The 20,756-nt window shown below is 43.4% G+C and overlaps 2 protein-coding genes across 3 annotated transcripts in view; both read right to left on the bottom strand.

Annotated features, from left to right (window-relative positions):
* Positions 1-643, bottom strand: part of LOC115121708 (voltage-dependent N-type calcium channel subunit alpha-1B-like) — a 43,225-nt gene extending 42,582 nt beyond the window's left edge. For both annotated transcript variants that reach the window (XM_029650840.2, XM_029650848.2), the window contains exon 1: positions 554-643. The gene's annotated coding sequence lies outside the window, so the exon portion shown is untranslated. The remainder of the gene's footprint in view (positions 1-553) is intronic.
* On the bottom strand, positions 162-20,196 carry LOC135571506 (probable voltage-dependent N-type calcium channel subunit alpha-1B). The gene is made up of 9 exons (XM_065018099.1): positions 20,144-20,196; positions 13,643-14,356; positions 13,310-13,524; positions 12,061-12,187; positions 11,775-11,904; positions 11,358-11,417; positions 11,021-11,127; positions 554-650; positions 162-167 (listed from the first exon to the last, which is right to left on the bottom strand). Exons 1-9 carry the CDS (start codon positions 20,194-20,196, stop codon positions 162-164), a joined length of 1,509 nt encoding a protein of 502 aa, XP_064874171.1.
* Positions 20,197-20,756: the final 560 nt, after the last annotated feature.

Genomic DNA, 20,756 nt, shown 5'->3' with positions numbered 1-20,756 from the left:
CAGCAAGCAGCATGTAACGCCCTGGACCAGAGGTAGGGAGTAGAAGGGCTTACCTCCCTGCTAACCCTGATCTATCTCAATCAACCCATCAATTACTTCAACAGGATGTGCTGCTATCTTTGGTCTGATCAACTACCTTTCCACACATCAATTACTTTGGTCTAGTCCTTGTGAGACAAGATCAGAGCTGGGGTCCTGAAAAGAGTGAGACAGATTAGCATTTTTCCCCATTTGTCACCGGGCAGAGGATGATTAACTGGTAAATGAAGATAGACACTGTGGATATCAGTCATTACATCTCACCCTCCTCTTCTCTCCCACTGATGTGATTAATGTATTAGTTTATATCTCGTACAAATCACTTGGGAGTTATTCATCCACTGGCTGCTGCTGCAATTTCTGTGTGTGTGTGTGTGTGTGTGTGTGTGTGTGTGTGTGTGTGTGTGTGTGTACGTTCGTGAATGCATCCGTATGTGTTTGTTTGACTAACTGGCCATGGAAGTGGCTTTTCTGTTGTGTCAGAGCGGAGCGAACAGGTAACAGATGTAGCTACCTTGAGTTTTGGCAGTCGTTTGATGGTCTTCAGAGGCCTTAGAACTCGCAGCACCCTGAGAGACTTGATGGTGTTGATGTCCTTGCCTTTAGTTCCTCTGCACAGAGCAAGCCCACAGTTAGTGACTATAGACCAAACAAAAGGAGAGTAGGCATTATGCTGTGGCCCACAGGCTCTCACCACTACCTTACCTTTTGACCACGCACGCACGCACGCGCGCGCGCACACGCACGCACGCAAACACACACACACACACACACACACACACACACACACACACACACACACACACACACACACACACACACACACACACACACACACACACACACACACACACATACGAGGAGGCTGGTGGGAGGAGCTATAGGAGGACGGGCTCATTGTTGGAATGGAATAAATGGAACGGAGTAAAATATGTGGTTTCCATATATTTGATACCATACCAGTCATTCCATTCCAGCCATTACAATGAGCCCATCCTCCTATAGCTTCTCCCACCAGCCTCCTTTGGCAAACACGGTATTCATTAAACTCTCTCTCTTTAAGGCACACATGTATAGATCAAATACCACCCATCCTTGCAGTTACAAGTTCTAGTAGGTATATTCAGCAGTTAGTAGAGTACAGTAGAGTACAGTAGAATACAATAGAGTACAGTAGAGTACAATAGAATTGGTAGAGTACAATAGAGTTGGTAGAGTACAATAGAGCTGGTAGAGTACAGTAGAGTACAATATTGTACAGTAGAGTTAGTAGAGTACAATATAGTTTGTAGAGTACAACAGAGTTGATAGAGTACAATATAGTTGGTAGAGTACAGTAGAGTACAATATAGTTGGTAGAGTACAGTAGAGTACAATAGAGTTGGTAGAGTACAATAGAGTTGGTAGAGTACAGTAGAGTACAATATTGTACAGTAGAGTACAATAGAGTTGGTAGAGTACAATAGAGTTGGTAGAGTACAATATAGTTGGTAGAGTACAGTAGAGTACAATATAGTTGGTAGAGTACAGTAGAGTACAATAGAGTTGGTAGAGTACAGTAGAGTACAATATTGTACAGTAGAGTACAATAGAGTTGGTAGAGTACAATAGAGTTGGTAGAGTACAATATAGTTGGTAGAGTACAATATAGTTGGTAGAATACAGTAGAGTACAATATTGTACAGTAGAGTACAATAGAGTTGGTAGAGTACAGCAGAGTACAATAGAGTACAGCAGAGTACAATAGAGTTGGTAGAGTACAATAGAGTTGGTAGAGTACAGCAGAGTACAATAGAGTTGGTAGAGTACAATAGAGTTAGTAGAGTATAATAGAGTTAGTAGAGTACAATAGAGTCAGTAGAGTACAATAGAGTTAGTAGAGTACAATAGAGTTAGTAGAGTACAATAGAGTTAGTAGAGTACATGCATGTGAGTTGATGGGTTATTATACAGAAACATACCTACACAGAGCAATAGAGCTATTGAATCATATTTTAAGAGCAATACAGGGAGCAATCACATAATAGGACAAAGGACTACAATACACTATCCACTGGTATTTCTGTAGAATAACAGACATACACAGTGGTAGAAAAAGATACAAAGAAACCAGCCCTGAGTCAGGGACGAGCTTCTTTGCAGGAACCACTGATGTTCTTGCCACAATGGCGGGTTACAAAACAATCATTTAGGACCTGTTAGCGACAATATACAGTACCGTCCTCAGGAGCCAGATGTACAGTGTGGTGTCAATACAATAATCTACCAGTCACATTTACACACTGTGGCTGTCCATATACTGTCACCATCGTATATTCTGTGTGTTTATTATGAGTTTACATACTTAGTGTGTGTGTATGAGTGTGTGTGTGAGCATGTCTAGTGTGGACGCGTTTAACAATACTTGTGGGGACCAGCAGTCTAGTAGTCCCAACAAGGTCAAGTGCTATTTCTAGGGGGGTTAGAGTTAAGGTTAGATTTCCGGGTAAAGGTTAGGATAAGGGTTAGGGAAAATATGATTATGAATGGGACTGAATTGTGTGTCCCCACAAGGTTAGTTGTACAAGACTGCGTGTGCGTGTGTGTGTGTGTGTGTGTGTGGTCACAGCTCCTCGGCAGGTTGATAATGCCTCTGTAGAGAACTCTCTAGAGTGCATATCTCCCCTCTTACACAGGCAGAAATCAGTCAGTCCTCTCTGTCCATCAATATAGATGGGGCTGGAGCTCCTAAATTCAGTGTGAAATAAGGCCCAGACAGCCAGTGGAGGAGGACTAGGAGGCTCCAAAGAAGAACTGACTATAGGAAGTTGTAACCCATCCATGATTCTGCTAGAGGGGATGAGAGAGCAACCCTGCCTTTCCACTCTCAGTGGAGCACCGTGCAATGTACTGCACTATACAGTTTGAAATCATGACTTGAGGTGCATACTGAACTGAAGTACACACCTCATACTTTGGAATAAATCTCACACTGCCGTCAATGGAAGATTGGCACGTAAACTGGAGCTATACAGTATGTGTTGTGCACCCATCTCAAGGACTGAACCCATAATGAGTTAGTCTAGGTGTATTCAGTGGAGACAACTACCTCAATAACTAGGGAAAACAGAAGCATGGTTCCACACAGAATGGGCGTGTTGACTTTTTCTTACCCAATGGGAGCTTTAGGTCTAATACACTGGCATGCAACAGTCATGCACTGAAGATCTGGTTACCCCAGCATGCAATCCGGTAAGTCAACCCCCGCCCATATCAATCCAGGGTCTCAACACGTCTAGATGGCGAGTGAACCATTCCTCAATAGCTTTCAGAAGAGCTGTAGGCAGGAAGAATAGATGTGTGTGTGTGTGTTCACATTAAGTAGCTCAGATCAGCCCTGATATGCCTTGTGTGTGCAGCTGCAGCAGCCAGATGCGAGGAGGTTATCCTCGGTCACCATGACTACAGCCTTATTGGTTGCCCCTTTCCGAGAGAGAGAGCACAGCATTTCCTGTTTACAATAATCTGCCTCCCAGTAGAACATGAGCATTATTCCGAACCTTCTGCTCTCTCAACCCAGAAACACGATTCACTCTCCCTGATCTGCCCTTCTCGCTAACTCCTTCACTATTTAAGATAAAGATGGAGGAGCAGTCCCAGATCTATTACGTTACAGACCCCCCAATCAATCTATATACAATAGCCCATAATGACAAAGCGAAAACAGGTTTTTAGAACATTTTGCAAATGTATAAAAAAAAATTAAACAGAAATACCTTATCTGCTTAAGTATTCAGACCCTTTGCTATGAGACTCAAAATTGAGCTCAGGTGCATCCTGTTTCCATTGATCATCCTTGAGATGTTTCAACAACTTGATTGGAGTGCACCTGTGTTAAATGCATGATTGGACATGATTTGGAAATGCACACACCTGTCTATATAAGGTCCCACAGTTGACAGTGCATGTCAGAGCAAAAACAAAGCCACGAGGTGGAAGGAATTGTCTGTAGAGCTCCGAGACAGGATTATGTCGAGGCACAGATCTGGGGAAGGGTAGCAAAACATTGCTGCAGCATTGAAGGTCCACAAGAACACAGTGGCCTCCATCATTCTTAAACGGAAGAAGTTTGGAACCACCAAGACTCTTCCTAGAGCCGGCCGGCCAAACTGAGCAATCGGGGGAGAAGGCCTTGGTTGGGAGGTGCCCAAGAACCCGATGATCTCCAGAGTTCCTGAGCAAGAGGACAAGTACATTAGAGTGTCTAGTTTGAGAAACCGACGCCTCACAAGTCGTCAACTGGCAGGTTCATTAATTAGTACCCGCAAAACACCAGTCTCAATGCCAACAGTGAAGATGTGACTCCGGGATGCTGGCCTTCTAGGCAGAGTTCCTCTGTCCATTGTCTGTGTTCTTCTGCCCATCTTATTCTTTTATTATTATTGGCCAGTCTAAGATATGGCTTTTTCTTTGCAACTCTGCCTAGAAGGATAGCATCCCAGAGTCGCCTCTTCACTGTCCACCTGGCCATGCTGCTGCTCCAGTTTCAACTTCCACCTGACTGTGCTGCTGCTCCAGTTTCAACTGTTCTGCCTTATTATTATTCGACCATGCTGGTCATTTATGAACATTTGAACATCTTGGCCATGTTCTGTTATAATCTCCACCCGGCACAGCCAGAAGAGGACTGGCCACCCCACATAGCCTGGTTCCTCTAGGTTTCTTCCTAGGTTTTGGCCTTTCTAGGGAGTTTTTCCTAGCCACCGTGCTTCTACACCTGCATTGCTTGCTGTTTGGGGTTTTAGGCTGGGTTTCTGTACAGCACTTTGAGATATCAGCTGATGTACGAAGGGCTATATAAATACATTTGATTTGATTTGATTTGATGTTGAGACTGGTGTTTTCCGGGTACTATTTAATGAAGCTGCCAGTTGAGGACTTGTGAGGCGTCTGTTTCTCAAACTAGACACTCTAATGTACTTGTCCTCTTGCTCAGTTGTGCACCGGTGCCTCCCACTCCTCTTTCTATTCTGGTTACAGCCCGTTTGTACTGTTCTGTGAAGGGAGTAGTACACGGGGTTGTACAAGATCTTCAGTTTCTTGGCAATTTCTCACATGGAATAGCCTTCATTTCTCAGAACCCGAATAGACTGACGAGTTTAAGAAGAACGTTCTTTGTTTCTGGACATTTTGAACCTGTAATTGAACCCACAAATGCTGATGCTCCAGGGTTTGGCCAGTAGGGATATCCTTGTCTCATCGCGCACCAGCGACTCCTGTGGGCGGCCGGGCGCAGTGCGCGCTAACCAAGGTTGCCAGGTGCACAGTGTTTCCTCCGACACATTTGTGCGGCTGGCTTCTGGGTTGGATGCGCGCTGTGTTAAGAAGCAGTGCGGCTTGGTTGGATTGTGTATCGGAGGACGCATGACTTTCAACCTTCGTCTCTCCCGAGCCCGTACGGGAGTTGTAGCGATGAGACAAGATAGTAGCTACTAAAAACAATTGGATACCACGAAATTGGGAGAAAACAGGGTAAAATAAAATAAAAAATTATATATATTTTTTATTCTAAATGATAGTCTTGGATTAGCTAACACAACATGCTATTGGAACACAGGAGTGATTGTTGCTGATAATTGGCCTCTGTACACCTATGTAGATATGATTTTTTTTAAATCTGCCGTTTCCAGCTATAATAGTCATTTACATCATTAACCATGTCTACACTGTATTTCTGATGAATTTGATGTTATTTTAAATGGACAAAAAATGTGCGTTTCTTTCAAAAACAAGGACATTTCTAAGTGACCACACATTTTTGAATGGTAGTGTACATTTGCAAACATTTCTAAAAACCTGTTTTTGCTTTGTTACTATGGGGTATTGTGTGTAGATTTACGAGGGGGAAAAAACGATTTAATCCATTTTAGAATAAGGCTGTAACGTAACAAAATGTGGAAAAAGCAAAGTGGCCTAAATTCTTTCCGAATGCACTATAAATATATTAGTATTAATTTGATATACTTTCATTCTAATTCCAACTGTAAATGTTGGCATTGTACAACTGTCCTTTGCTTTGGCATGTCGGCACACAATGGCAACAAGGGACAGAGATGAATCTGATCAGTGATTGTCTTCTGAAAGCTACTGGGTCTCCAATAGTTCCTCATTGGGACTGGGATTAGTTCATTGAGAGCGTAAGAGGTGGAATGGGTATCCAGCAGAGAAAGTGAGCGTTTTGGAATGCGATGGAGGAGGTTGATAGGGGAACGTTTTTGGGGTCAGGGGTCAATGACAGAGAGAGGGTAGGTCCCCACCTGGCCACGCTTTGTTGCGATCTGATGAAGAAAAGCAATGATAAACAGGACACACGCAAACAAACACACGTCACGAATCACAGAGAACAAACCCAAAGCACATAAGATATTAAGGCTGCTTCATAGAGACAAAGAAAAAGGCAGAAATATACAGAAACACTGAGCAAAATAAACACTTTAAGCCAATAATACTACTACTACTACCACTACTACTGTTGAATAGGCATGGAGATACTGTGGTGCTAGTTATCCTTAAGACTTAATAAGAACATCAAAACACAGCAGAAAGAAACAGATAATGACAAGCACACGGAAGGATTTTACTAAGTTCAAGTGAAAAATGAGCAGAAACCTAACAGACTGAAAAAAATAGTAAAAGGACAGTTTTAGCTGTCCATCTCCTGTTTCTGACAAGAAGACCCAGAATGAGTTCCAAATTACACCCTGTTCCCTACATAGTGCATTAGTTTTGACCAGAGCCATATTGGGCCTGGTCAAAATAAGTGCACTACATTGGTAAATGGGATGCCATTTGGGACTCATTTTCTGACAGAGAGTTTTTCCAGTGAGATGGCATTAAGGAGGACAAGACATGACGTACGACAAGAGACACAGTTCTGTCTGTCTGTCTGTCTGTCTGTCTGTCTGTCTGTCTGTCTGTCTGTCTGTCTGTCTGTCTGTGAGGTGAGCAGCTAGGGAGAGGAAGTGTATCCTCCAGATAACCTCCCTATCAGCATCCCACAGCACCAGGAGAGGAACAAACATACATACCCTACTGAGACAGCATTATGGGACAACTACCACAAACACGCATGCATGCACGCACTCACACGCACAGACACACTCACCCACATGCACATACACACGTGCACGCACACACAAGGATGTATGTGCATATAGACAGCCATTCACACGCACACAGTGAAGAGGCACACACACTCACACACCTCAAACGCACCTACATCAAATCAAACTACTGTTTGGGGCGGCAGGGTAGCCTAGTGGTTAGAGCGTTGGACTAGAGTTCAAACCCCCGAGCTGACAAGGTACAAATCTGTCGTTCTGCCCCTGAACAGGCAGTTAACCCACTGTTCCCAGGCCGTCATGGAAAATAAGAATGTGTTCTTAACTGACTTGCCTGGTTAAATAAAGGTCAAATTTAAAATAAAATAAAAAAAACATGCAAAAACACCCTCTCAATAATGAGTGAGTGTGAATTTTCAATGGAAGAGTAAATAAGTGAACATATGCAAATGGTCAGAATAGCAGGAAACTATTTATTTGGACAGTCCCATTTAGATGGTTTGTAGATGTTCAATAACATTCAACAACACCATCCACTAAACCGAACCATAACCCTATCCCAACCCTAAACTTAATCCTAATCTTAACCCCTACCCTAACTCTTATTCTACAGCTAACCCTAACTGTAACCTTAGCAAGCAGTTGCTTTTCAACAGATAGTATGATGACCATCTGTAGAGCATCTATATGGGACTATCCAAATGGAATGTGACCCAATAATCTACAGTAATATAATGAGGGTGAATCTATAGATGCGTAGCTATACAGGCTAGAGGTCGACCGATTTAATTGGAATGGCCGATTTCAAGTTTTCATAACAATCGGAAATCGGTATTTTTGGACACCGATTTGGCAGATTTAATTATTATTATTTTGTACACCTTTATTTAATCTTTATTTAACTTGGCAAGTCAGTTAAGAACACATTCTTATTTTCAATGACGGCCTAGGAACGGTGGGTTAACTGCCTCGTTCAGGGACAGAACGACAGATTTTCACCATGTCAGCTTGGCGGGATTCAATCTTGCAACCTTACAGTTAACTAGACCAACGCTCTAACCTCCTGCCTCTCTTTGCACTCCACGAGGAGACTGCCTGTTACGCGAATGCAGTAAGTCAAGGTAAGTTGCTAGCTAGCATTAAACAATCAATCATAATCACTAGTTAACTACACATGGTTGATGGTATTACTAGTTTATCTAGCGTGTCCTGTGTTGCATATAATCGATGTGGTGCGTATCGTTGCTCCAATGTGTACCTAACCATGAACATCAATGCCTTTCTTAAAATCAATACACAGAAGTATATATTTTAAACCTGCATATTTAGCTAGAAGAAATCCAGCTTAGCAGGCAATATTAACCAGGTGAAATTGTGTCACTTCTCTTGCGTTCATTGCACGCAGAGTCAGTGTATATGCAACAGTTTGGGACGCCTAATTTGGGCCGCCTAATTTGCCAGAATTTTACGTAATTATGACATAACATTGAAGGTTGTGCAATGTAACAGGAATATTTAGACTAATGGATGCCACCCCTTAAAATACGGAATGGTTCCGTATTTCACTGAAATAATGTTTTCGAGATGATAGTTTCCGGATTCGACCATATTAATGACCTAAGGCTCGTATTTCTGTGTGTTATTATGTTATAACTAAGTCTATGATTTGATAGAGCAGTCTGACTGAGCGGTGGTAGGCAGCAGCAGGCTCATAAGCATTCATTCAAACAGCACTTTTGTGCGTTTTGCAAGCAGCTCTTCGTTGTGCGTCAAGCATTGCGCTGTTTATGACTTCAAGCCTATCACCTCCCGAGATGAGGCTGGTGTAACCAATGTGAAATGGCTAGCTAGTTAGCGGGGTACGGGCTAATAGTGTTTCAAACGTCACTCGCTCTGAGACTTGGAGTAGTTGTTCCCCTTACTCTGCATGGGTAACGCTGCTTCAAGGGTGGCTGTTGTCGTTGTGCTCCTGGTTCGAGCCCAGGGAGGAGCGAGGAGAGGGACGGAAGCTATACTGTTACACTGGCAATAGTAAAGTGCCTATAAGAACATCCAATAGTCAAAGGTTAATGAAATACAAATGGTATAGAGAGAAATAGTCCTATAATTCCTATAATAACTACAACCTAAAACTTCTTACCTGGGAATATTGAAGACTCATGTTAAAAGGAACCACCAGCGGCAGAGTAGCCTAGACTAGTAACCGGAAGGTTGCGAGTTCAAACCCCCGAGCTGACAAGGTACAAATCTGTCGTTCTGCCCCTGAACAGGCAGTTAACCCACTGTTCCCAGGCCGTCATTGAAAATAAGAATGTGTTCTTAACTGACTTGCCTGGTTAAATAAAGGTTAAATAAAAAATAAAAAATATGTTCTCATGTTCTGAGCAAGGAACTTAAACGTTAGCTTTCTTACATGGCACATATTGCACTTTTACTTTCTTCTCCAACACTTTTTGTTTTTGCATTATTTAAAACAAATTGAACACGTTTCATTATTTATTTGAGGCTAAATTGATTTTATTGATGTATTATATTAAGTTAAAATAAGTGTTCATTCAGTATTGTTATAATTGTCATTATTACAAATAAATGTAAAGAATCGGCCGAATAATCGGTATCAGATTTTTTTTTGGGGTCCTCCAATAATCGGTATCGGCGTTGAAAAATCATAATCGGTCGACCTCTAATACAGGCTAACTAATCAAAAAGCTTGATAAATGAGCGTGAGGCTGCTGGCTACATGTTGGGCATAGGCTCTGTTGACTAGGATGGACAGAGAAACAGACAGAGAGACAAACCGAACGAGAGACAGAGAGAGAGACAGAGAGATAAACTGTCAAGAAAGACAAAAGAGACAAAGGGAAAAAAGCAGGCAAACAAAGGCATTACCCCATGAAGCTCCTGAAAGCAATCCAAGCCACAAAAGAGAAAGATGGAGGGACAGAATTAAATGAGAAAGAGACAGTCAGCGACACAGAAAACCATCCATATACAATAGGCTACAGTTCAGAAAAAAGAGAGAAGAGTAAGATAGACAACAGCAATACAAATGTGGTACAATAGACTACTTCACAGGTTATTTATTACACATTAGCCCCACCATGACACCACTGGGGTGCAAAATAACTGACTGAGCTGGTTGTGGGAGAGAATACACCATTTCCTTTTACTGGTTGGAAAGACTGGATTTCACCTCCCTTTATTGTCTTTGTGTGTGTGCATGTGTGTGCTTGTGCTTGTGTGTGCGCATGTCTGAGACTGTGTGTGTTACTTGCCATAGAAGCACCTGATAACATTTCCCTCTCAGTACCAGGGAGGGAGAGAACAACTGCTGTACATTAGCACTAAGACGAAGCCCCCGCCCACCTCCCCAGCTTAACCTCACGCTCATTAAACAAATCCCACACACCCTACTACACAGATGGGAGGGGTGATTAAAGGTTAAAAGAAGAGTTTGAGCAACAACCCATTTTGGCAAATAACCACAGGCAAAGTGGTTTAGAGCCCCTCAGAGCTGTACAGAGAGGATGATTTGGGGGAATGTTTTGGGCTGTGGCGGGTGAGTGAGTGCACCTCCCAGACTGGCATATTTGTAGATGCGTCAGCTGGAGAGTCAGTGTGTTGACTGTGAAGTGACAACCTAGGGGAGAGGTGCTGTTGGCTGAAAAAGGATTTGAAACAGTACTAATACTGTAATCAATTTAAAGGAGCAATCTGGGATTGGAACATACATTTTCAATTTCTCCAGCCCCATTCCTCAGCTTTTTACCAAAACAAATGGTGAGGTCCCTGCTTTGTTTGGTTTTTCGAATCCCAGATTGCCCCTTTAACCCCACCTACAGCTGGCACAAGAACAAACAGTATGTCAAGTGTTTACTTACGAGCAGGCGAACGCCACCAGAGCTCCACTGACCACAATAAAGTCCAGGATGTTCCACAGGTCCCGGAAGTAAGAACCAGGATGAAGGAGCAGTCCCAGGTCTATCATCTACACACAGAGTTAAAGTCATAAGGAAGATGATCCACATTATGAATGTTAATGGATGAATGTTACCACTTCAGCAAGGAGCCCTGGTCTTGGATAAACTGTAATACCAGTGCTACCGCATTACAGTGGAGCTAATTCTAGCTGCAACCTAAGAGAGTACCTCTGTGTGTTCAAACGGAGGAAACTGTTGTATGTCTATTTCCAACCATTTCACCAGTATGACCTCTCACCTTAATCACCATCTCAAAGGTGAACACTCCTGTGAAGACGTAGTCCAGATACTTGAGCACCTGCAAATGATTGAATGTTCAGTCACACAGCCCGTCTTCTTTCCTCTTCCTCAAGACACACAGCAGGCAATCAACTTAGCAGCACTCAGCTCATATTTATGACTATTTTTGTTTCTGTAGCACTCTCACAAAGTATAACTTTCAGGTGATATTAGCAGAAATTCTAGAAGCTTCTGGCAGCTCAATCAGGCCTAATGAATCAGCTAGTCAGTCAGTCAGACTGAGGGGGTTCTGGGATTTGGATGCAATTCCTTTAGCGCTAGTAGGAGCTGCTCCTCAGGCCTCCGTACCCAAATACCCAGCAGTGTGTGTGTGTGTGTGTGTGTGTGTGTGTGTGTGTACTCTTGCAGGACTCACGTTGTTGCGTGGTGCATTGGCCTGCACAGGGTCTTCAGCAGCCAGGGCTATGCTGCTCATGGTGATGACCGACAGGATACACATCTCAAAGTAACGCAGGTTCACCACGTAGTGGCACAGCCGACGCACCCTGAACAGCACAGGTAATCTCACTGAGTGCACTCAACATAACCTCTCAAAACGCTGACGTAATACTGAGTGGCACCCAATAGAGAAATGTAGAAACAGTTTGAGCCCAGACTAGTCTTACTAGCCAACAGGTTCCCTGTCTCAGGACATGACTTACGGGTTGGTCTGTCCAAACACAAACATGGAGCTGTAGGGGAGAATGTGTTTGGGGCCGTTCTTCAGCTCCTCCTCCATGTCCTTCTTCTCCTCGTTCAGGGGGAGGTTCTCACAGTCTATGTTATCCACTATCAAAGAGAGAGTGAGTGCGAGATTGAGAGAGAGAGAGATTACACTCAGAGAAAGAACTCATGATAGACCTTCACTACAACATAACCAACACATAGCTGATCAGGCACTGATCAGTCATACTAACCTAATGTTACACTACACTTTCACCCAAGTGTTTCCCCTGCAGCCTATGGCTAAGAGAAACATAACACAGTGGGGAACTGACTGGGGTACAGACTGAGGTATTGATAAAGGCAGGGGTTTTCAAACTAGGGTCCGCGGCCCCCTAGGGGTTGTGGGGATTTTTTTCCACCATTGTTATGTCACTGCGTCCAGCATGAAGGAAGTTAGAGGTTGTTTCACTAGCCCATGTTAACTGGGCTTAGTGCAATGACTGGAAGCCTACAGGAACAGTTAGCATGCAAACTGTTCCTGTTCATCTGACTCTAGGGAAATAGATAAATGGCTTCATTGCCAAAATCTTGAACTATCCCTTTAATATGGAGACAATTCTTAAGCAGGCCGTTTAAGTGGCAATTTACAGGATGGAAAAACTATTTCAGTGTCAACTTTAAAGACTAAAAACAGACAGAAAGCACAGAAAAAAGTTTTAACTATATTTATTAATAATATCATCTCTGAAAACTAACAATCAAATAAAAGCTAGACAGTCAGGGAGAATTATAAAAATAAATGTCCATTAAAATTGTTCTAATGTTTGAGCAGAGGAACACAGCATTAGCCATGGCAAAATAGAATTGGCAAAATTGTCTCAGCTCTATGCCAAAGTGTGTAGAATTTCTGAAAATTGGCTTCAAAATTTTCAATGAGTTCAATGAGAAAATTTGAAGAATTGCTGAAAATGTGCTTTACAACAGCAACACTTTCTCCACGCCGCGAAGATGCCTTTCTAGGTAATAGACTATGTAGAGTTTACACTTCCTCTTCCAATGAACTGTGAGGTGGTCAGAAAAATGAAACTGCTTATCATTATTAAATGTTAATTACTTCTACTTGCCGTTATCATTCACAATTTGTTTTGCTAACATATGATGGGGGGATCCCTGGGTCGCTGGTTTGCCTTGGCAGTGGGTCCCTGGGCAAGAAAAGTTAGAAAACTCCTGGACTAAGATAGAGACTAGGGTACTGACTGGGTATGATGGTGGTCTCTCTGGATGGGGCGGTGATGGTGACAGGGATGTGGACAGTGTTGCTGTTCAGGCCTGCCTGGCTGGCTCTGTGGCTGTTCTTCTGGTTGTCAGCATCCTCTTGCTTCTCTCCAGCCTGCAGACCTGCAGGAGGCTGCACAGGACTGGTGGCCAAGCTCTCCCCTTGAGAGTCGGTCTGCCTGTCCCTGCAAAACATTCAAAACACAGCCTGTGCACATCAGTGAAGCTCTGCGGTGATGACTTAGTAAAAAGAGGTAATTAAAGCACATTGAGAATGTGTTGGTCAGTCAGCACTGGTCTCACCTGTGTCCTTGGTCCCTGTCTCCATTTCTCTCTCCATTCTCTCTACACTCGTCTCCATCCAGTGTTGACTGGGCCCTGACTATGCGTGAGCGGTGCTTCCTCCTTTCTCCGTTCTCCTCCCTGTGGCCCCGGCCCCTGCTCTCCAGTCTGTCCCTGGTAGCCAGGGCCCGGTTCCCCTGTCTGTCGGAGTGGTGGTGGCGGTATTCCCTTCCCTCTCCCCCTCCGTTAACCCCCTCCTCTGGGGATTCAGCCTGGTGATGGTGCCTGTGGCCCTGCCCCCCCTCTCGACTATGGTTCCTCTCCACCTTGCCCTCTTTGGATCGGGGCCCGTCTGGGTGGCAGTGGTCCCTACTGCGGCTGTGGTGGGTGTGATGCCTGCTCTCCCCATTCTCCCCGTTCCTCTCCCGGTGACGGTAGTGCTTGCGTGGCTGTGGACCGTGGGGGTCTCCACCCTCTTGCTGGGGGTCTGCTCCGTCTCTGTCCTCCTCGGGGGGTCGGGGATTGTCCCCGTTACCTGGCTCCACCACTAGGGGGCGGTCGTTGTGGGTCTTCATGTCGGAACGCAGGTGGAGGGTGGAAGAGACCCGCAGACGCTCCTCGGGGTCCAGCTCGTTGAACAGAGCCTCGGAGCTGGCTCGCCGGTTGTTTCGACGCAGTTGGTTGGTGCGCTGCTCCCACACTGACATTATCTTATTGGCTCTCTGCTGCTCCTTACTGCAGGGCCAATGGACAGGTGAGGGGAACGGATATGAGGGGTGAGAGGGATACAGGGTGTTAGAGTGAAGTAGCAGCTCACCTGTAGCTCTCCTATTTTGGCATTAATGGTGTTTAAGAAAACACTGTCATCCATAGCACAAGCATATCAACCCATGAGCATCTGAGCTTCACAACTTGCACACAAAACAAATCGCTAATTTCTCCCATATGGTCTGAGTTGCTGTACAAACAGCAGTGGGACTTTGCTGGCTCGAGACACAAGATGGTCTTTATGGATGTGCCAACACAAATACTCCCCATAGTAAACTTGTCATTTACCACGCTTGGGTTTAAAACATGCTCACCCAAACCCTCTACAGATTCACACATGGGCTGCATCTGAAATGGCACCATATGCCCTATATAGTTCACTACTTATGACCAGAGCCCTGGTCAAAAGTAGTGTACTATGGAATAGGGTGGTGCCATTTGGGATGCACACTGGCCATGTGTGAATCTGTAAAGGGTTTGGGTGAGCATGTTTTAAACCCAAGCATGGTAAATGACACGTTTACTATGGGGAGTATTTGCTGTTCAACTGATGACCAAAGACAGCCTGCAGGAGCCCGGCCTGCCACAAGGAGTCGCTAGAGCGCGATGAGCCAAGTAAAGCCCCCCTGGCCAAACCCTCCCCTAACCCGCACAACGCTGGGCCAATTGTGCACCGCCCTTTGGTACTCCAGGTCACAGCCGGTTGTGACACAGCCTGGGATCAAACCAGGGTCTGTAGTGATGCCTGAAGCACTGTGATCCAGTGCCTTAGAACGCAGTGCCACTCGGGAGGCCCGAAGGAATCATTTCAAAGATGGTTTCTATGTACACATGTTTTTGACTGTATGACTCTGTGTGTACAGTATGAATATACAGTTGAAGTCGGAAGTTTACATAGACCTTAGCCAAATACATTTAAACTTAGTTTTTCACAATTCCTGACATTTAATGCTTGTAAAAACTCCCTGTCTTAGGTCAGATAGGATCACCAATTTATTTTAAGAATGTGAAATGTCAGAATAATAGTTGATAGAATGATTTATTTCAACTTTAAATTATTTTATCACATTCCCAGTGGGTCAGAAGTTTACATACACTCAATTAGTATTTGGTAGCATTGCCTTTACATTGTTTAACTTGGGTCAAACGTTTCGGGTAGCCTTCCACAAGCTTCCCACAATAAGTTGGGTGAATTTTGGCCCATTCCTCATGACAGTGTAACTGAGTCAGGTTAGTAGGCCTCCTTGCTCGCGCAAGCTTTTTCAGTTCTGCACACAAACTTTCCATGGGATTGAGATCGGGGTTTTGTGATGGCCACTCCAATACCTTCACTTTGTTGTCCTTAAGCCCTTTTGCCACAACTTTGGAAGTATGCTTGGGGTCATTGTCCATTTGAAAGACCCATTTGCGACCAAGCTTTAACTTCCTGACTGATGTCTTGAGATATTGCTTCGATATATCCACGTAATTTTCCTCCTTCATGATGCCATCTATTTTGTGAAGTGCACCAGTCCCTCCTGCAGCAAAGCACCCCCACAACATGATGCTGCCACCCCCGTGCTTCACGGTTGGGATGTTGTTCTTCGGCTTGCAAGCCTCCCCCTTTTCCTCCAAACATAACGATGGTAATTTTTGGCCAAACAGTTCTATTTTTGTTTCATCAGACCAGAGGACATTTCTCCAGAAATTACGATCTTTGTCCACATGTACAGTTGCAAACTGTAGTCTGGCTTTTCTATGGTGGTTTTGGAGCAGTGGCTTCTTCCTTGCTGAGCGGCCTTTAAGGTTATGCCGATATAGGACTCGTTTTACTGTGGATATAGATACTTTTGTACCTGTTTCCTCCAGCATCTCCACAAGGTCCTTTTGCTGTTATTCTGGGATTGATTTGCACCTTTCGCACCAAAGTACGTTCATCTCTAGGAGACAGAACGCGTCTCCTTCCTGAGCGGTATGACAGCTGCGTGGTCCCATGGTGTTTACACTTGCGTACTATAGTTTGTACAGATGAACGGGGTACCTTCAGGCATTTGGAAATTGCTCCCAAAGGATCAACCAGACTTGTGGAGATCTACAATTGTTTTCTGAGGTCTTGGCTGATTTCTTTTGATTTTATAATGATATCAAGCAAAGAAGCACTGAGTTTGAAGGTAGGTCTTGAAATACATCCACAGGTACACCTCCAATTGACTCAAATGATGTCAATTAGCCTATCAGAAGCTTCTAAAGCCATGACATCATTTTCTGAGATTTTCCGAGCTGTTTAAAGGCTCAGTCAACTTAGTGTATGTAAACATCTGACCCACTGGAATTGTGATATAGTGAATTAAAAGTGAAATAATCTGTCTGTAAACAATTGCTGGAAAAATGACTTGTGTCATGCACAAAGTAGATGTCCTAAACGACTTGCCAAAACTATAGTTTGTTAACAAGAAATTTGTGGAGTGGTTGAAAAACTAGTTTTAATGACTCCAATCTGAGTGTATGTAATCTTCTGACTTCAACTGTATGTATGTATGACTAGTAAAGTTGCATTCTTTGTGTCACCTGTAACTCAAGACTCGACGGGCAGGGGAATAGATAAAACAGACAACAAAAGCAATAGACAGACAGACAAACAAGTATGCAAGGCATAGACAAATAATGTAAGCTGTGATTTTGGTATGAGAGAGAGATTACAGTGGACAAGATAGAAACATACACACAGATTAGCAACAACAACACCACAACGTTTAGAAATGAGAGTTGTTACTAATTGTCAAAAATTATTAAGCCAAATTCATGTAATTTCAAAGAGGTCAGAGGTTAAATCAACGTAATGCTATGTTTCACTTTATTTGATTTGTCTAGTATGGCATACTACCTCTTGGCTACTGTACTATAATTTGTTTGGTCCTCACCCAGTGTGTTGAAGAAGTGAAACCCCGGGGTATAAAAAAACACAAGCTGTAAAACTGACAAAATATCTTGGGAATTGACCGGGCTCCAAGACATTTAATATTTATATAGCAATTATTCACAAAAGCTCAGGTTAAACTCTCATCATTTCTGACATCAACACAGTGGAGACGAAAGCTGGTGCTATGCACAATGAAATATTCAGTATTCAGAAACACACACACACACACACACACACACTCAGTCATGCTCACATACATGCATTTACGTACATGCATTTACACTCACACACACACACAGTTGCCTTAACTTCAGTAAATAAGATAAGTATTATTAATTGAAATCTCAATCTATAATGAGAGCCACCAGTGAGCCACCACTGGGTTCTCCAGTTTCAAGCGTATCTCAACACTCTGGGAAGACTGGAAGGATCACAAGAATGGAGAGAGTGATTTAATAGAGGGATTGGAAGGCTAGGTGGAGGAGGAGGGGAAAGAAGAGATGGAGAAGTGGATGGGGCGAGGAAGAGGGGGGAAAGGAGAGGAGGAACAAGGCAAAAGGGGAAGCAGGAGGAGGCAGGTATGGGCGAGAGGACGGGGAAGGAGAGGAGAGGGCGTAAAAATATTGTAACATTGTAACAGAGAGCAAAAACTCACGGTGAATGCACGCTGGAGACGGACGAGCTGCGAGAGAGTGCATCTCGATTTTGCTTTACAAAACTGCACATTCAGAACAAAAACAATAAAAACAAAAAGAAAGAAAGAATGAGACACAAACCAAAAGGATGTGGTGGGGAGAGGTGGACTCCATAAAGTGTCTGTCTGCCTGCCTGTCTGTCCACCTGTCCCCTCCACGAACAAGAAGGACTAGTCCAACAGAGCAACAACTACAATAGTGGTTAACACTTCAGCAGTAGGGGTAGTGTACACTATACAGTATTGACAGTTTGTAGTACTGTACTTTGTAGTGCTGTACACCACACACGGTTACATACTGTGGTCAAGTGACTACGAGGGGTGCAAATATTTATTGATACAACCCCTTCACTGAAGTGTTACCAAAGACATAAAACTGAAAATCTTCAGAAGAAATAACACTCAAGTCAATGTAATCAAAGAAATGGTATCAAAGTGGATTTGCAAAGTTCAATACACAATGGGTTTACAAAGCCTTTCAAACGTAAGAGTGACGTTTTCAATCAAACAGACAATGGTCTTCGTTTAAAAAACATCATGATTACTTTTGTAATCATAAGACGATTATGGATTCCCTTAATCAAAAGTAAAAAGCCTTGTAAAATTGCACATTATGCAGATATCTAAAATGAAAAATTTCCTCAGAAATGGCCTGGATCAACATAGCTTTGAAATAGACAGACAAATTAACCATATTAAGGTTTAATCATTCTATGTTAAAAAGATAAAATTCAGATAAAAACACTGTCACGCCCTGACCTTAGAGAGCCTTTTTTATTCTCTATTTGGTTAGGTCAGGGTGTGACTTGGGTGGGCAAATGTGTTCTATTTCTTTGTTGGCCGGGTATGGTTCCCAATCAGAGGCAGCTGTCTATCGTTGTCTCTGATTGGGGATCATACTTAGGCAGCCTGTTTTCCACCTGAGTTTGTGGGATCTTGTTTTTGTACAGTTACTGTGTAGCCTGCAGAACGGTACGTTCGTGTATCTTTTTTTTGGGGGGGGGTGTTCATCATGTATGCTTACCACGCTGCGCCTTGGTCTCATTCCAACAACGGACAAGCACAGATAAAACGTAACAAGCACAGATAAAACAAGTGGCTATTTATGGCAAATCCATCTTCAAAAGCAATCATCAGGATTGATGCAGTAGGCTACTGTCAATCTAAAATGTGTTTATTCATTATTCATCTTGGTTGACTAAGAACTAAAATATTGTGTAATTTGGTCATCTGTCCATGAGAGATGAATTCATTTTTTCAAAGATTTGTTTCCTGAAACTAACCACCATTCGGACCTAGACCCGTATCCACAAAGCATCTCAAAGTAGGAGTGCTGATCTTGGATCAGGTCCCTCCTATCCATATTATCTTATTCATTATGGTGGTAAAGGCTAAAATGATCCTAAATCAAAACTGCTACTCTGAGGGTCTTTTTCAATACGTGCCCGGGTCATTGGGCTCACAGTGAAAGACACAGAGGACATGTCATAAACATCTAATAGATGATGTGTCCCACATGGGCTGAGAATGACATTACTGATGCATTGTCATGTACAAACCAATGACTTATTGACTGTCAAAATGTTTTGTCAATATTCTTTATAGAGTACTGTTGTCAATAGAGCTCATCTTTACCTAGTACATAATGACATCCCTAATGCTGAAAATTACACAATTCAAGAATTAGTCCTATAGCCAATCCCAGTGGAGAGAGGGCATGGCTGCTTGGTTAGATACAGTAAATAGGTTATAGGAGATTGCTGATGTTGACAATGTTCTGATTGACTCCATCAGACTCTAATGCATGAATTAGTTGTATTGATGATCACGAAATAAGACTGAAAGGCCAATCAGAGAAACTGCTGCTGACTGGAGATCTGTTTCAGATCAATCATCTACTCCTGTCAGAAAGAGAAGGATCATCGTCAAAGCACACACACGTAGACAGAAACATGCCAGACATGTCAATTGTGTAGTTAGGAGAATGCAAATGAACAGAGGCGATAATCACAACAGAGACACATTGAGAGACAGTGATCAGAGCCAAGACACCAACAGCACATTGACCATGTGCAGAACCAGCTATATCTGATACTTGACAATATGGGAAAGACAACACAGGAAAGACCATGTTTAGAGAACATGGGGGTGGGCGACTTACGCAGCGATAGAGATGTTGGCTGCTGACATGGGGCTGACCTCCTTCACCTCCATGGCCTTCTGCAGGGCCAGCTTCTTATTGGCTTCTTCCTCCTGCTTCTCCTCATCCTGGACCAATAAACCATAAGGGATGGGTTACCAGGGGTAATTTTATTCAGTATTGTTCTTTAAAGTTCCCTGGGTAGAATGTGGTTCTGTGGGTTCATCAAACTTACCTTGGTGAGCTCCTGTGCATTGGCGAGGTTGTCGACGGCGATAGCTAAGAAGACATTCAGGAGCGTGTCTGGTTGGAACTAAGCTCAGGAAAAACTACATTTTTGTGGATTTCATGGCTGAGCCGTGGTGCATTGCAACCAAGCATCAGCAACAGACCGGATGTGGTGGAAATGTGCGAGGTTGAAATGGACAGAATTCACTGGGGGAACCCTCCTAAGGGGGTCCAGGAGCATGCCCCCCCCCCCACGGAAATAATTTGGCAAAGTTTACAGCTCTCATTGCAGCACTTGACATGAGATATTTATATTTAACTATATGAATATTTCATGCAGATGAAATCTCTGATATCCATGCAGTGGCACGACTCGGAGAGTCAGAGAGGATACAGTTTCCAAAGA

The sequence above is a fragment of the Oncorhynchus nerka genome, linkage group LG4 (assembly GCF_034236695.1).
Source record: "Oncorhynchus nerka isolate Pitt River linkage group LG4, Oner_Uvic_2.0, whole genome shotgun sequence".
Lineage (NCBI taxonomy): Eukaryota > Metazoa > Chordata > Actinopteri > Salmoniformes > Salmonidae > Oncorhynchus > Oncorhynchus nerka.
The sequence above is the reverse complement of the archived record's forward strand: the minus strand, read 5'-3'. Positions and strand labels throughout refer to the sequence as shown.

Coding starts and splice junctions, on each gene's coding strand:
- LOC135571506 (XM_065018099.1), bottom strand. CDS start 20,196: ATGGAGGTGAAGGAGGTCAGCCCCATGTCAGCAGCCAACATCTCTATC. Junction 14,357..20,143: donor GCCAACATCTCTATCGCTGC/GTAAGTCGCCCA, acceptor TTGGCCCTGCAG/TAAGGAGCAGCAGAGAGCCA. Junction 12,188..13,309: donor CATACCCAGTCAGTACCCTA/GTCTCTATCTTA, acceptor TCTCTTTGATAG/TGGATAACATAGACTGTGAG.